This window comes from Eimeria tenella, genomic scaffold, assembly GCF_000499545.2.
Source record: "Eimeria tenella Houghton genomic scaffold, Eth_scaff4, whole genome shotgun sequence".
In the NCBI taxonomy this organism is placed as follows: Eukaryota; Apicomplexa; class Conoidasida; order Eucoccidiorida; family Eimeriidae; genus Eimeria; species Eimeria tenella.
The window spans coordinates 134,520-147,637 of record NW_013543334.1 but is presented as its reverse complement, the minus strand read 5'-3'; the positions used below and the strand labels follow the sequence as shown (position 1 = coordinate 147,637).

General features: G+C 50.1%; 3 protein-coding genes across 3 annotated transcripts; 2 read left to right on the top strand and 1 right to left on the bottom strand.

Moving 5' to 3' along the window:
- Positions 1-210: 210 nt before the first annotated feature.
- ETH_00034480 (uncharacterized protein) lies at positions 211-1,469 on the top strand (the record flags this gene model as incomplete). Its single annotated transcript, XM_013376736.1, has 3 exons — positions 211-762; positions 1,129-1,202; positions 1,346-1,469. 3 exons carry the CDS (start codon positions 211-213, stop codon positions 1,467-1,469), a joined length of 750 nt encoding a protein of 249 aa, XP_013232190.1.
- Positions 1,470-2,757: 1,288 nt separating this feature from the next.
- On the bottom strand, positions 2,758-9,003 carry ETH_00034475 (peptidylprolyl isomerase; the record flags this gene model as incomplete). The annotated part of the gene is made up of 14 exons (XM_013376735.1): positions 2,758-2,826; positions 3,067-3,278; positions 3,725-3,955; positions 4,250-4,350; positions 4,546-4,613; positions 4,905-4,982; positions 5,234-5,437; positions 5,661-5,795; positions 6,444-6,705; positions 7,161-7,270; positions 7,452-7,531; positions 7,779-7,895; positions 8,073-8,210; positions 8,349-9,003. The coding sequence occupies 14 exons, from the start codon at positions 9,001-9,003 to the stop codon at positions 2,758-2,760; spliced, it is 2,460 nt and encodes an 819-aa protein (XP_013232189.1).
- A 686-nt stretch (positions 9,004-9,689) lies between these two features.
- On the top strand, positions 9,690-12,956 carry ETH_00034470 (3-hydroxyisobutyryl-CoA hydrolase, mitochondrial precursor, putative; the record flags this gene model as incomplete). The annotated part of the gene is made up of 8 exons (XM_013376734.1): positions 9,690-10,188; positions 10,583-10,720; positions 10,933-11,006; positions 11,310-11,436; positions 11,727-11,788; positions 11,971-12,108; positions 12,277-12,680; positions 12,869-12,956. 8 exons carry the CDS (start codon positions 9,690-9,692, stop codon positions 12,954-12,956), a joined length of 1,530 nt encoding a protein of 509 aa, XP_013232188.1.
- Positions 12,957-13,118: the final 162 nt, after the last annotated feature.

The window sequence follows — 13,118 nt, the reverse complement described above, 5'->3', positions numbered from 1 at the left end:
TTGTGTTGCTGCCTGCTTCTGGGCCTACTGCTCTTGCGAGATGCTTTGCTCCAGCAGAATACCATAACGCGCGTTCTCGTGCACTTGTCTGAGATGCATGCGGTAGCGTTCTTGCTTTGCATAATCGCACTGTCGCAGTGGCTGTCCGTACACTTGAATTCGCGATTCGTGGTGTTTGTCTCGGCTGGAGTTGCCTCTTTTTTTCTCCTGATGCTGTTTGCTGCTTTTGTCTCTATTTGCTTCATCGCCAATCACTCCCGCGCCCTCACAGATGATGTCGAGCAGCGGGCTCCCAACGACAGGGGCATCAGCAGCCTGCCTGCGTCTTCCGCAGCAGCAGCTGCCGCAGCAGTTGGCCCTCCCCTTATGTGTGACATGAAACTTACCCTTGAAAGGGTCAGCGAGCATTTTTATAGAATCGGGGGACCAGCAGAGGGGCCTTCAGCGCATGACCACCTGCAGGCCCAAGGGCCCCTATATGACGAACCCCTGAAGGCCAACAACCCAACTGCAGTGCAGGATTCCACTGGAGAAGGGAATTCTTTACATTGGGCATCACCAGGTGGCACAACTACTCACCAGGAAGAGAAGAAAGAAGGAGACCCGCAAGACACGCCCACACAGGGCGCAGCAGGGACACATGAAACAACAGCCGTCGATGTGCAACCAGAGGCAGGAGCAAATGCTGCTCCTACTGATGTGACTGCATCAGAGGAAAGATTGCTACGGGAATCAGAGCTATGCATCATCTGCTGCAACACGGTAGGGTGTTTGTACACCTGACAGGCGTTTGTACCTCCAGGGATCTGGCATTTCTAGCACTGGGGGTGTAATATAGGTTGCGTTTAGTACAGCGTATGTGCATTTGAAATACAGAATATAAAAGATTAGGGGGCCTGTGACAGAGGAGAAGCGTGTATACTAGTAGAAACCATACAAGTTGCTGTGTGCCCGAGGAGCCATATACAAGTACATGAAACATGAGGCCCATGCGTTTCTTTGTTGGCATTCAATGAAACATATGCAATAAAAAGCACAGACACGCACTGAAGGCTGCTCGAAAGGTGTCTGCACGAGGCACAAGCATGCTGTCTGAGGTGAAACTGTGCATGCATTGATCGATTGCAGATGGCGAGCGCCGTGCTTCTTTTCTGCGGACATGGAGGTCTCTGTTTTTCGTGCGCTCAGACATGCTTCCATAGGTAAGAGTCAACCCTAGCTGCTGCAGTAACTAGTGAAGGTTCTCGAGTCACAGCTCGCCTGGTCCTCACACTGCATGCACATGGAGTTGTTTAGTGTTCAGTAGGGCTCTGCATATGCTCCAAATACATTTTTTGCCGTGCAGGAGCGGCCTCTGCCCAACTTGCCGCTGTCCGGTGAAGGGAGTTCTGGAGTTAAAGGGCAGAGAAGGAAACCAAATGGTCGAAGGCGCGCAGCTTGAGGGAGTGGTCAGGGATGTTGCCAGCTAAAAAGCTACTGTTACTGACGAACCGTATCGCTGCTGCACTACCAGTAACGGATGCAGAAGTAACAAGAGTCTGGATGAACCCGATATTTTTTAATTCGAAGCCTCATGCAGCGTAGGGCCTTTCTAGACGCCGTTTCTGATATGCACATTCTAGGTAGGTTGTTAGCAGCAGCAGCATTAGTAGCAGCAAAAACAGCGCTGGATTAGCAGCGCGAACGCATCCGCATGTGTCTGTGCACTAAACAATCATCCACGCTGCGAGCAATTACCGAGCTCAGCAGCAGGCGGATGAGATGTGTTGCTGATGCCCGGCAAACTTGTACACGATGCTTGTTCTGCGTGCTATCTCTGCGGCGCGCATCCAAGCATACGCATGTGTGCAGATGCACATAATCCCCCGCTGCTGCTGAGTGGGCTACGTGCATTTAAAACAACAGTATTTATTTGTGCGCATAGTGCTGCAATGCATGCAAGGAGCAATGAGGCCGTGCAGCAGCAGCACGATGCAAATGCTTGAGGCTTCGCAGTAGGCTTGCCTTCATGTGTATAGATCTAGGCGTTGCATTTCTTTTTGGTGTTAAGGCGTGCCAGCGCGACTGCTCACGCACAGGGAGAAGGCACGTGCTAAGACGAGCGTATCGCTACCCATGGAAACTAACGGACATGCGCATACGGTCAAACGACCATATGACTGCATCATTTTATCCATTTATTCTTCTGTGCATGACAGGTGCATGCATTGGTGTATGAGCATTATGTCAGCGGCTTCTACAGGAGGACGCATGCGTATAGCCGTTCGCGGTGTGTCGTGTTGGTACGTTCATGTGCTACGAGAAAGAGCAACGCACGTCAGTACAGAGCAAGCAACTTTATGTAGTATGCTTGCAAATTTGTTAGTGCACCCATATAGGTGGGCGCGTTTTGCTTCCTCTCATCTGCTTGGGCTCACGCCTAAGTTGGACAGTTGGTACACAGCAGCGGGCAAAATATCTACGCAAATGCACAAGGCCACAGAGCCGTTACAAGCTTTGCGTGGCTGCGTACACAGACCGGTAAACGAGGGAGGTGGTTACGTGTAAACGGGTGTGGCGAATGATGTGTACGGACATGCATGCACGCGCCAATCTGACAAAGACGTTCAGCGCTTTCATCTGGACAAAATAACAAAGCATTAAAACATCATCTGGTCCTTGAAATACGGCAAAATACCTAGCAGCAAAGCGCTGACTAGGTGGTAAGACCCTCTGGAATCCTTCTGAAGGCTTCCAGCTTGAAGAAGTGAAGGAATATTAAGAAGTAATTTTGATGGTCAGCAACTTCACGTCTTGCAGAGGCTTGTCGTTCATGTTAGTTTTCACCTGCGAATACACGTCGAAAGACACGAGATATCGTCTAGGGCCCGGACAAGGAGGAGAAACAAAAAAAAAACGCCATATGGGAGACATGCATGCATGCCGATCAGTGGAGATAACCAGAAGCTTGTATATAGGGTCAAATGAATTTTCAGCAGTTTGCCAAAACACTTTATGCCTCCTGTATCTGTTCTGGTATTCACGCTTAAGCCGGGAAACAGTGGAGGCTAGTCTAAGAATGCATACTCCTTCGATCTTCAGAACAACATCTGCGCCATGCGTGACTCTGCCGAAGACAGTGTGCTTCATGTCCAGCCATGGACAAGGCACAGTGGTGATGAAAAACTGAGATCCGTTGGTATTGGGACCCGCATTCGCCATGGATAAAGTGAAAGGCCTGTCGTGCTTCAGAGACCTGTGTAACTCATCCTCAAAGTCGCCGCCCCAAATCGACTCCCCTGCAGACATGTACAGAAAGTGGAGCCCCAAGTAGTGCGGGCACAGGGCATATCATACGCAGATACATGAAATGCGTCCACGAATGCTTGCACGCATGTGCAACAAAAGACCCGGGCAGGACGCTAAGCCCCACAAACCCGATAAGCTATAGGTGGTAGGTTGACAAAAACAGACAAGCTGAGTAATACACACACAAACAAAGAGGACCGCAGAAGAAGCAAACGCACACAGACGCAAGAGGGCAAATGCCAACATATTTGCTCCTCACATCGTCTGCACAGACGCTGAGTGGAGAAACAAGGCAGCACGTGTCAACCTGTGGCTGTGGTAAGGACAAAATTATTTACTGCAGCCCATTAGAAGCAATAACAAAGTAAACAAGAAAAAAAAGGCAAGTTCTGTTGGAGGTTCACAGAAGAGTAGCGAAGCCTCGAAAAGCTCTCACCGCCCGTTCCATCTCCATTGGGATCTCCCGTTTGGATCATAAAGCCCTTAATAACTCTGTGGAAGAGCATGTTGTCATAATAGCCATTCCGCGCGTGGACTGTGAAGTTTTCCACGGTCTTGGGACACTCGGTTCCAAATAGTTTGACGCGAATGTCACCAAAAGTCGTGTGCAGTGTGGCCGTCGAACCCACACGCTGGGCGGGAGTCATGGCAGAGTGTCCAGATGCAGCTGCAGCAGCCGAAAGAACAGGAGCAACAACGCCAGTCAATGAAACATGCACCAAAAAGAACGCAAAACCACCTACAAATAAGGAGAATGCGCAAGCAGATACACAGACAATGAAACAAACAAGGACACAAATGATCATACAAACAAACTTGAGGTGGAGGAAGCCAGTAGCTTTGAGATGGCACAAAACACCAAAGCCACGAAGCACACCAGCAAGTAAGCTGCGCCTGCAAAACCCTAAGCTGAACACAAGCACCGCACTAGGAGCCATACGTTCTACTTGAAATGACGCACCGCCTAGTGACTCCTGCTCCTCCTTAGAAGGCTTCTCATTAAAGATATCGCGCGTGTCTAATATGTCCTCGGACGGAACTTCTGGGGTGAAAAAGTAGACCCTAAAAGTAAGGAGGCAGGATTCAGCACGAAGATTCAAAGGCTTGACACACCAGTCAGGCCCTGGGTCCACAGCACGCAGCCATGCTGGCAAATGTCGCTCTGAGAAAAATCTGTCTTCGAAATACCAGATAGAAGAAACCAACGGGAAGTGCCTAGATTTCAGGGTCTTTAGGGTACAGGTTCTGGTGTCTAACCGTTTCTTCTTGAACGCCGATGCGATCAAAATTGCATCGTTGGAACCCCCTGTGGCTTTGGCAAGTCGCTGCATAAAAACCCGGAAACAGCCAAGGTGGAAAAGCAAGTAAAGGTGGAAACGCAGTGGGACGCTTAGACGGAGGAAAACAAACATATTAAACATCAGACCCATATATAAGAAAACAAACGAAAAGCGAAAAGGTAAGAACCAAAAGCACACAACCGGGAAAAATGTGAAGGAAGAAATAAGTGCCCCGAAGTCAAAAACAACGGGACAGAGAATCAGGAAATGATGGGAGAAGCGTACAAGCTAAGCCACTGGCACAGCTGCAAAAAAATAAAAGCACGGAAGACACACACGGCTTGCACAGGACTGATGAAGAGCAATCGCCAGGTACCGCAAGCCTTGCTCGTGGCGACCGATGAAGCGGCAGACCTGCAAACAAATCCTGAACACCTAAACTCTGATATTCAGCTCCCGACCTTAAACAATACGTCCTATACCTTAAACCCTATGTAATGAAGCCGAATCTATGAACTACAATGCTTGGCCTTTAGAATCGAAAAATTAACTGCCGATGCCTTGAAGGATCCTGAACCCTTGAGGCCCGTCTTAGTCGGTAAAGTGCCAAACGTGCAACCTTGTAGAATAGGGAGCCCACAATTTAGAATTCAACAGTTTCTCACTTTATTGTCAAGTATATTTAGGACTTTAACCCCGAGAAGAACCGGATAGAGAAGAAAGGATGAAGAAGCGTCAAACAGAAGGGTCTGGTGGAAACGAAGAGGGGAACGCGATAGTTCCTTCTCAAGGGCCGCTCGTTGCTCGAAATCCAGTGCGTCTTGGTGCAGCATAACCGACTGCGGGTCTTTCTGGGCCATTTCGTAGAACTAAAAAAGCACACAATCCGCCCGTGCGCAACATACTATCTTTAAACCCTGCATTAATTCCTCAAAGTTAAAGCTCCCAAAAAGCTGCCATACTGAGCCTTTGTAGACTGCAGTTGAACTCTACATTCTAACAAGTATAGCCCACACTTGAAACCCCGAAGAGCCGTAGATGCTAAAACCTTTACTCAAGACCCTGGCCTCGTGCTTTAAGCGTAAGAAATACCTGGAGCGTCTCGAGGTAGACTCGACTAAGCTTCGCCTTCCGGACACTGAAAATCCTCAAGTGGTAGTCGGCGCCAAAGACAGCCAGCCACTGCCCGTTAGGACTTGCGGCGATCGCCAGCGGGGTCGTTCCGTTCTGCGGCGCACCACAAATAAAAAGCAAATTACCAGATATAGCAAAGTGCACCTGTCTCTGTGTAAGCGGATATATACATATATTGAACCTGATAGTCTGGGTGAAGCAAAAGAGATCCAAATGTGTGCTCGGAACACCGGCATAGCAAACCCAATGGTAGTCTCTGAGGCCAGCAAACACCCAAAAAGTAATAGCAATTCCAACAGAAGACAGATCGACTCCACCTACACCAAACAGATATGCCATAAAGAACCTGCACAAGCTTACATAAAACCGTGTGAACATTTCAATATTTAACCGCACAGGTGGAAACTTGCGGCAGGCAGGCCAGAGGAACGAAAGTAGGACTAGGAAAGAAAGGGCACCAGCTAGTCACGGACAGAATATGCATACACCTGCATAGATCATATGTGGACTTAAATATGTTTATGTATAAATCTAAGCACATAAATGCGCACTTATATAAACACCAAACTTATATTTCAGTACATAAGCACATAAATAACGCGCGCGTATATTTATATACATGGTCGCCTCTGCACATCTACGCATGCCTACTTGATATGTACATGCATACTTTTGTGCATATGCATACATACATGGAAGGGACAAAATGGACAAGAGAAAACCACGGCAGAAACTACTTACTCTCTGTAGGTCAAAGAGGTGCGTTTCCGCCTTGAATTCAAAACCTATCTGTGCAGGATGGCTCTCTTTAGAGACTCTACGGCCTGACTGTATACTCCACATTTCGAGCCCTCCGTCTTTGTCTGCTGAAAAGCAAATGTCAGTACCACCGACATGGGCCAACAAGCGCACGGGAGACGCGTGGAGAGAGAAGGTGACCACCGGCTTCGCGCAATGCAGCAACGGCTTCAGCACCACCACACTTGGGCTATCTTTGTCCGATCTGCGGCGAGCCATCGGCAAAGCAAGGCACAGCAATGCAACGCAGCGCGTTGAATTATTGCGTAGCGAGTTCTCAAGCGTGTTAAAATTCTGAGAAGATTTCTATCACATGCGTACACTCAGGGTGCTTCGCTGGCTGCCAATCTGCATAAACTCGAGCTAGTTGTGGCGCATACTGTTGTACACACATCAAGCCCGCCTTCACCCTATCAACACTCTCATTTTTGCGCCAAGCTTTGACTGTGCACGTATGCATGCATGACTTCGTTGGCACAAAGCTTACCTGTGCCTTGGTACCACTTGAATGCAAATACAATGATACATTCGCACACTCAACTACACTGAGTCAAAACAGCCATCTGTCTAGCTCGCCAAGTATCTATTTCGCTTGTTAGGAAGCCGCATAAGTGGCTCGTTAGCCAGAAGAGTGCAGCGTGAGGTCTGGCGTGTACGTACACCGCAACGAGGGGAGTTGGCTCTCCTTTTCTAGAGACGAACTCGCAGGCCCAGGGGACAAAGTCGAGCGAAACGAGGCAAGCCATGTCGAAATTACACACATCGAACATCTGAAGGCGAACAGAAACAATACAAACAGGCGATTTCATAGGAAAGAAAGTATTTGAATTAGAAAGCAAGACAACGATACGGTTCAAGCAGAATCAGCAGCAATATCTCGTTAGAGCAACTTGCTTCTCAGCCTAAACTGCAGCTGTAACAATGCCCAGCAGCACCACCACAGCAACAAACCCTCAAAGTTTTGTCAGCCCCAACAGATGCCGCGTGGTCTCCTCCGTCTTCTCTGGAGATGCACAGGCAGTGCAATTCTCCTGTGCACACACCCAAACCATAAGTCAAAGGACTAAAGTTCACACCTTGTGACTGATGAGAAGAATCCGCCTCAACACACAAATAAGCCGCAGTATCTAACCGCAGCCTCCAGCCACAGCGAAAAGTGTACCCAGAGCTTCCCGTAGCAGTTAGCTGCAGCGGCTCAGTAAGCCACCTTGCTGGGGACACCTGTGATATTAGGGTGGCTTGCCAATAACTAGCTAGCTAGCTAGTTTTGGCACCTACCTATGTGGGCCCTAAAGTGCTTGACAAACTCTATGCCTCCCTCCTTCTGGATCCAAAATTTTACATGCCCATCGACAGAACCGCTCAGAATGAAGTGGTGAGCAGAACTCGCCACAACTGCATAGCACACAACTTGAATTGTACGCTCTTCCAGGCAGGATCCATAGAGGCATCCAAGAAACTCCGGAGAAAGCCAGCCTACGCTTTGGAACGTTGATTAGGGCCCCTGAGCTACGCAGCATGCTGGCTTAGGGCTGTTTCCTAGAGACATCAGACTTAACGCCCAAAGCTTACCGAATATAATTTGCTCTCTGTGCATGAAGCTCTTGCTGTACCTATTTGCACTTGGGAGCTGCTCAAGAAGCAAAGCCTCATGTCTCAGGCGACGCCGCTTTCGCTGGGGTGCTCCCGCGGCCTCAATTGGTTTCGGACCTATACGCATGCACATTCTGATCCTCAAGTAGGATTTGTCAAACGTAAAAATAGCTATACGCCCCAACAAACAGTCTATACGCTGAACGATCCACACTTTAGGGTATATGACTTAAGTGTTCAGTTTGAATGACGTACCGAACTCATCATCGCTGCTGCTGCTGTCGCTTTTTTGTGTTGCAGCCGTGGCCGGTCCAGGCTCATTGCTATTGCAATTTTTTCCCGATTTGCTGTTGCTGCTGTTGCTAATGCTTTTGCCGCTGGTGTTGTTGGCTTCGTTGCTCTTGCTGCTGCTGGGCGCATCGTGGGAAGACTTCTCCACACTGCGGGGCTGCTCAGCGGTGCTGCTGCCGCTACTTCTATTGCTGCGCTGACCGCCGCCGCTCTCTTTGCGGCTGCTGCTGCTGTCGTGGCTGTGTTTGTTGCCGCTGCTTTTGTGGTCGTGCTTGTTGCTGACGGTACCAGCCCTGCTTTCCCTGTCGCCGCCGGCATGTTTATTACTGCTGCTGCCGCCCTTGCCGGAACTGCTGCTGTTGTGATGGTGGTGATGGGGGTGCTGATGATGGGAACTTTTCTGGACATCTTCGTGTAGCCTGTGGGCTCCGCTTCCGTCCTTGCTGCTGCTGCTGCTGCTGGTGTGCCGGCTACTACCGGCTGCACCGTTGGGTTTGCTGCTGCTACTGCTGCTGCTGTCTCTCTGATGCAGCTCCTGATCATCTGGTGAGCGGCTGCGGTGCCGAGTTTTGCTGCTGCTGCTGTTGCTGCCGCTGCTGTTGGTGTGGTGGTGCGGCATTGTGCCGGCTCCCCGCTACATGTACACCGCTAACACTGAACTCTATACCCTACGGCCTAAGTCCTACCGGGAATATTCTAATTCAATTTACTGAGGCACAGCCTCCTTGGCAGCAGGGCAGCAGCGGTAATCCTTTCAAGATCCTCCGCGTTGGTTCAAGCCTCACTGTTCAGTGTTTAGGGGGCCGAATTTGGAGGGATGCTCTCTTGTTGCAATATACGGACGATTTTGTCTGTCAAGAAAGAGCAAGGAAGAAGGAGTCTGGTCTCCAGAGATTATGGTATAGAATTTTGGGCTCATTTCACTGTAGCAAACTGAGGCGTTACAGGACACCAGGGGGCCCCAGCCGTGGGGCCCCTGGGCCCCGAAGCTTTAAACCCTAGTTTCACACACAGAGAAATGCCTATTTTTTTCCGTCTTCTGCCGTAGACTTCTAATTGGTTAGTTTTTATGGTTCGAGTTTTTGCTTGAAACGACCAGAAGTCATGCAGAACCGTGGCTATTCATTTCTCGGAACCAAAGCAAACACGACCATAAAATCTCATGCTCAGACCCCAACTTTTCAGATAGAAGATTGCCCTCACACGGGGTTCGAGAATGTTCAAAACTCGGAGAAACCTCGAACATAGAGAGCTTGGGGTCTAACGGCAGCGGATCTGGCGCAGAATTTACACAGCACGGCCGTGATGAGGACACTTTGCGTTCCCTTCGGGGCTTCTGTGTCCAGGACTTCTGGGAGCAGTGGGTTCTCTGCAGCACCCACAGCTATGAGCAGTCAGCTTCGCCAGTTGCTACAGAAGCAACCTCTGCTACTGCAGCAGCAACAACAACAGATGCAAAAACAACTGCAAAAGCTCCAATCATCTCTACCTCTCTTCACAGCTGGCCGTTTGATGAGCACTAGTAGCACGGACAGCAGCAGCGTGAATTCAATCTGCTCCATGGGCAAGAGCAGCAGCAACTGCAGCAGGGTTGTGTCCTTAGCAGGAGGCGAGCTGATTTTAGAAGAGCACTGGGGATCTCAGAATGTGCACCCTGTATTTACTTTAACTTTAAACCGGCCTAGTACCCTTAACGCGGTGTCCCATGACGTCTTAGAGCAACTTCTTTCATTTTTTAAGCAAAAACAGCTGCAGAGAGGACTCACACTACTCAGGGGACAAGGAGACAAGGCATTTTGTGCAGGTAAGAGGGACTTCGCGTTCACTTCAAACCCTAAAGCCTAGGCGATAAATAATAGACCGCGAACTCTGGCCGCTTCTTACAAGCCTCAAGTCTGCAGGCGCTTGTTGATGCCTAGCCGTAGCCAGTGAGCAATGGCCCATCTCAGCAGCAGCAGCTGCCGTATGACGGTACTCAGCCACTCCCTAGGTGTACGCGGCACAACAGCTGGCGTTTTGCAGCTGCAGCAGCAGCAACAGCTGCTCAAGCTGTGCCCACCTTTACAAGGCGTGAGGCGGTATGACGGAGTTATGTTATAATTCCCTCTCGCCTGGGGAGAGGCAACGTGCTTCTATAGCAAACTGTCTACTTTCTTCTCTGTGCCGCATTGGTGTGCTGCGCTGGTGTGTTTTTACAGGTGGCGATGTGCGCGCCTTGGCTGCGGGGGGCCGTGAATTCACCATTTCATTTTTCTGTAAAGAGTACCAACTGGACTTCCTGTTGGCCCAGCAGAAGGGGCCCACAGTGGTCTCCTTCTGGGACGGCATTGTCTTTGGTAAGCACTGCAGGAACCCCGAGAAGAAAGTAAAAAGCCCAAGCCATACGGCGTAGACTCAAAGCTGTTAGCCCCAAGCCCTACAAACCAGGCCCTCAGCCTTTTCTGGGGAAGGAAGTTAACGGCAAGAAAACGAAAAACTCCTTGGCAGGAGCGTTTTGTTTTTTTGAGTATATAGGTATTGTTTGTGTTGGCAGCTGCTTTCATTGCAGGTGGTGGGGTTGGTCTCTCCGTCCATGGGGGTCTCCGGGTTTGCACTGAGAAGACTTTGTTTGCAATGCCAGAGGTGCATTTTCGCTGTAGCTGCGGCTTGTGCTGCTACAGTTGCGACTGCTGTAACAGCTGGTGCTGGCCCTTTGCTTTTGTTTGCCACGACTCTTATCGTTGCTGCACTTGAGCGTTGTAACTGTTCTATTTTTTAGATATTTGGTGGTGTTGAGGCCTTTGTTGTTGCTGCTGCTGCTGTTGGTGGTGCTTGTGCTGCTACTAATGCGCTTAGCGTTGTTTGCTTATGCCGCCTTTGGCGGCGTTATTGCTGATCCAGGTACTCCAACTGCAGTTAATGTTCGTGTTGCTGCTGGTGCTTCAGGTACACATTGGTGTCATTCCAGACGCAGGCTTGACCCAGACCTTCGCTGAGCTAAAGCCAAGGGGCTTAGGCCTCTTCCTCGCTTTGACGGGAGAGAGACTGAGGGCAGCAGACCTCATGGACACAGGTAGCGTGCGCCTGCAGCCGGTGCTGCTGTTGTTGTTACAGTTTCCGCTGATGCTTCTCCCGCCATCGTTAATGCCCTTACTGCTGCTGTAGATGCTGCCTCTGTATTGTGGTTGCAATCGCTGTTGCTTTCCTGTGCTGCCGCTACTTTCATTCTCATGCTGGTTATGCGTCTTCGTGCGTTTTCAGTGTTATCCACAAGTGGATACCTGCGCAGTAAGTGCTCCCCTTCCACTGCTTCTGCTGCAGCTGCTGCCTTTCTTTTTGCTCCCGTTGCTGTTTTTTCTTCAGGACTGGCGACGCACTACTTGCCTTCAACTAGGCTGCCTGCTGCTATTTCTCGCCTTCAGCAGGTTAGTACTTCGCTTTGTCAGATCCAAGAGCCACAGGCGTAGGCTTAGCCCCCATGCACGGTATTCCGACCAGCAGAAGGGACGATGGGCTGTTTCATCGAATGTAACTATCGGTAACTCGATTTGGAGGAGGCCAAAAATCAGATTTGTCACGTATTTAGGTTTTGAGGCCTTCTGCGCAGGGAGTGCCCCTTGGTGCCGACCCAACGTGCTGGGCATCTCATGTTCTTGAGGAAGCAGGCAAGATGGACCCTGAGGGGCCCTTAGAAACGCCAACGAGCTCTGATCGGCTGCTTCAGCCTCATATGCTGGAATTCCTAGTACGCTTCTTTGCTCACACGGAATCGCTGCAGGTGAGGGTTAGAATTTTAAACCCTAGAGGCTTTGGCTAGGGCCTTGGGGTATAGTCTTCTGAGGAGGAGTTAAGTGGCTCCACGAATTGGGATTTGGGTCCCAGGGTTTAGCATTTTGGGTGTGCATGCTTGCAGAGTCTTATGGCTAACCTCAAGGAAAATTCGGGCGACTGCAGTCTGTGTCGTAAAACCCTAGAGAGCCTGCAGCGGGCTTGTCCCCTTTCTCTTGTTGTTGCTTTTAAAGCCATTCGAGACAGAGAGCAAGCAACAGCAGCAGCTGGAGCGACAGCCACAGCAGCGAATGCAGCAGAGATTAAGGCTGCTTCTGAGGTAATTCAAGGAGATCCAGCAGCGGTACCGCAGGAGCAGCAGAAACACCAGCGGCAGCGGGAGATTCAGAAGCGGCAGCGGTTGCAGCTGCTTAGGGATGCCCTGGAAACTGAGTTGGTATTAATGTGTAACATGACGGCGGTCTCCAATTCAAACTTTGTTGAAGGCGTAAGGGCACTTCTCGTCGACAAGGACAAAAAGCCCAAATGGTCAGCTAACCTTTAGTTTTAGTCCACAAACTGACCAGGCTAGGAATTATTTCTTTGCATGAACACCGAAGCAGGAGGCCTCATACTCCACAAACAAACAACAAAAGCGAGAATTACCTATAGCTCAAGTTCTTTGAAGGCCTGCCGGTCTACTATCCGAAGTGCTTCCTGCTGTTTGAAGTGTTCAGGCAACCCAGCTGCGTGTCGGGTGTCAGCCAAGCTGCGGTAGCTGCGCTTTTCAAATGGGAAGGGCAGCGGTCCCTGGCGCGCCTTTGAGGGCCCCTACAAGGAAGGATAGCAGAATACTGACTTCCTGTTTTTCCGTGTAAATCCTGCTTTTGTTTTCTCCCTGTTGCTCGCCTCCATATGAACCAAGCGGCAGCGCCTTCCTGTTGAGTAACTAGCAGCAGCCGCAGCATGGCAGTAGCCGCGGCAACG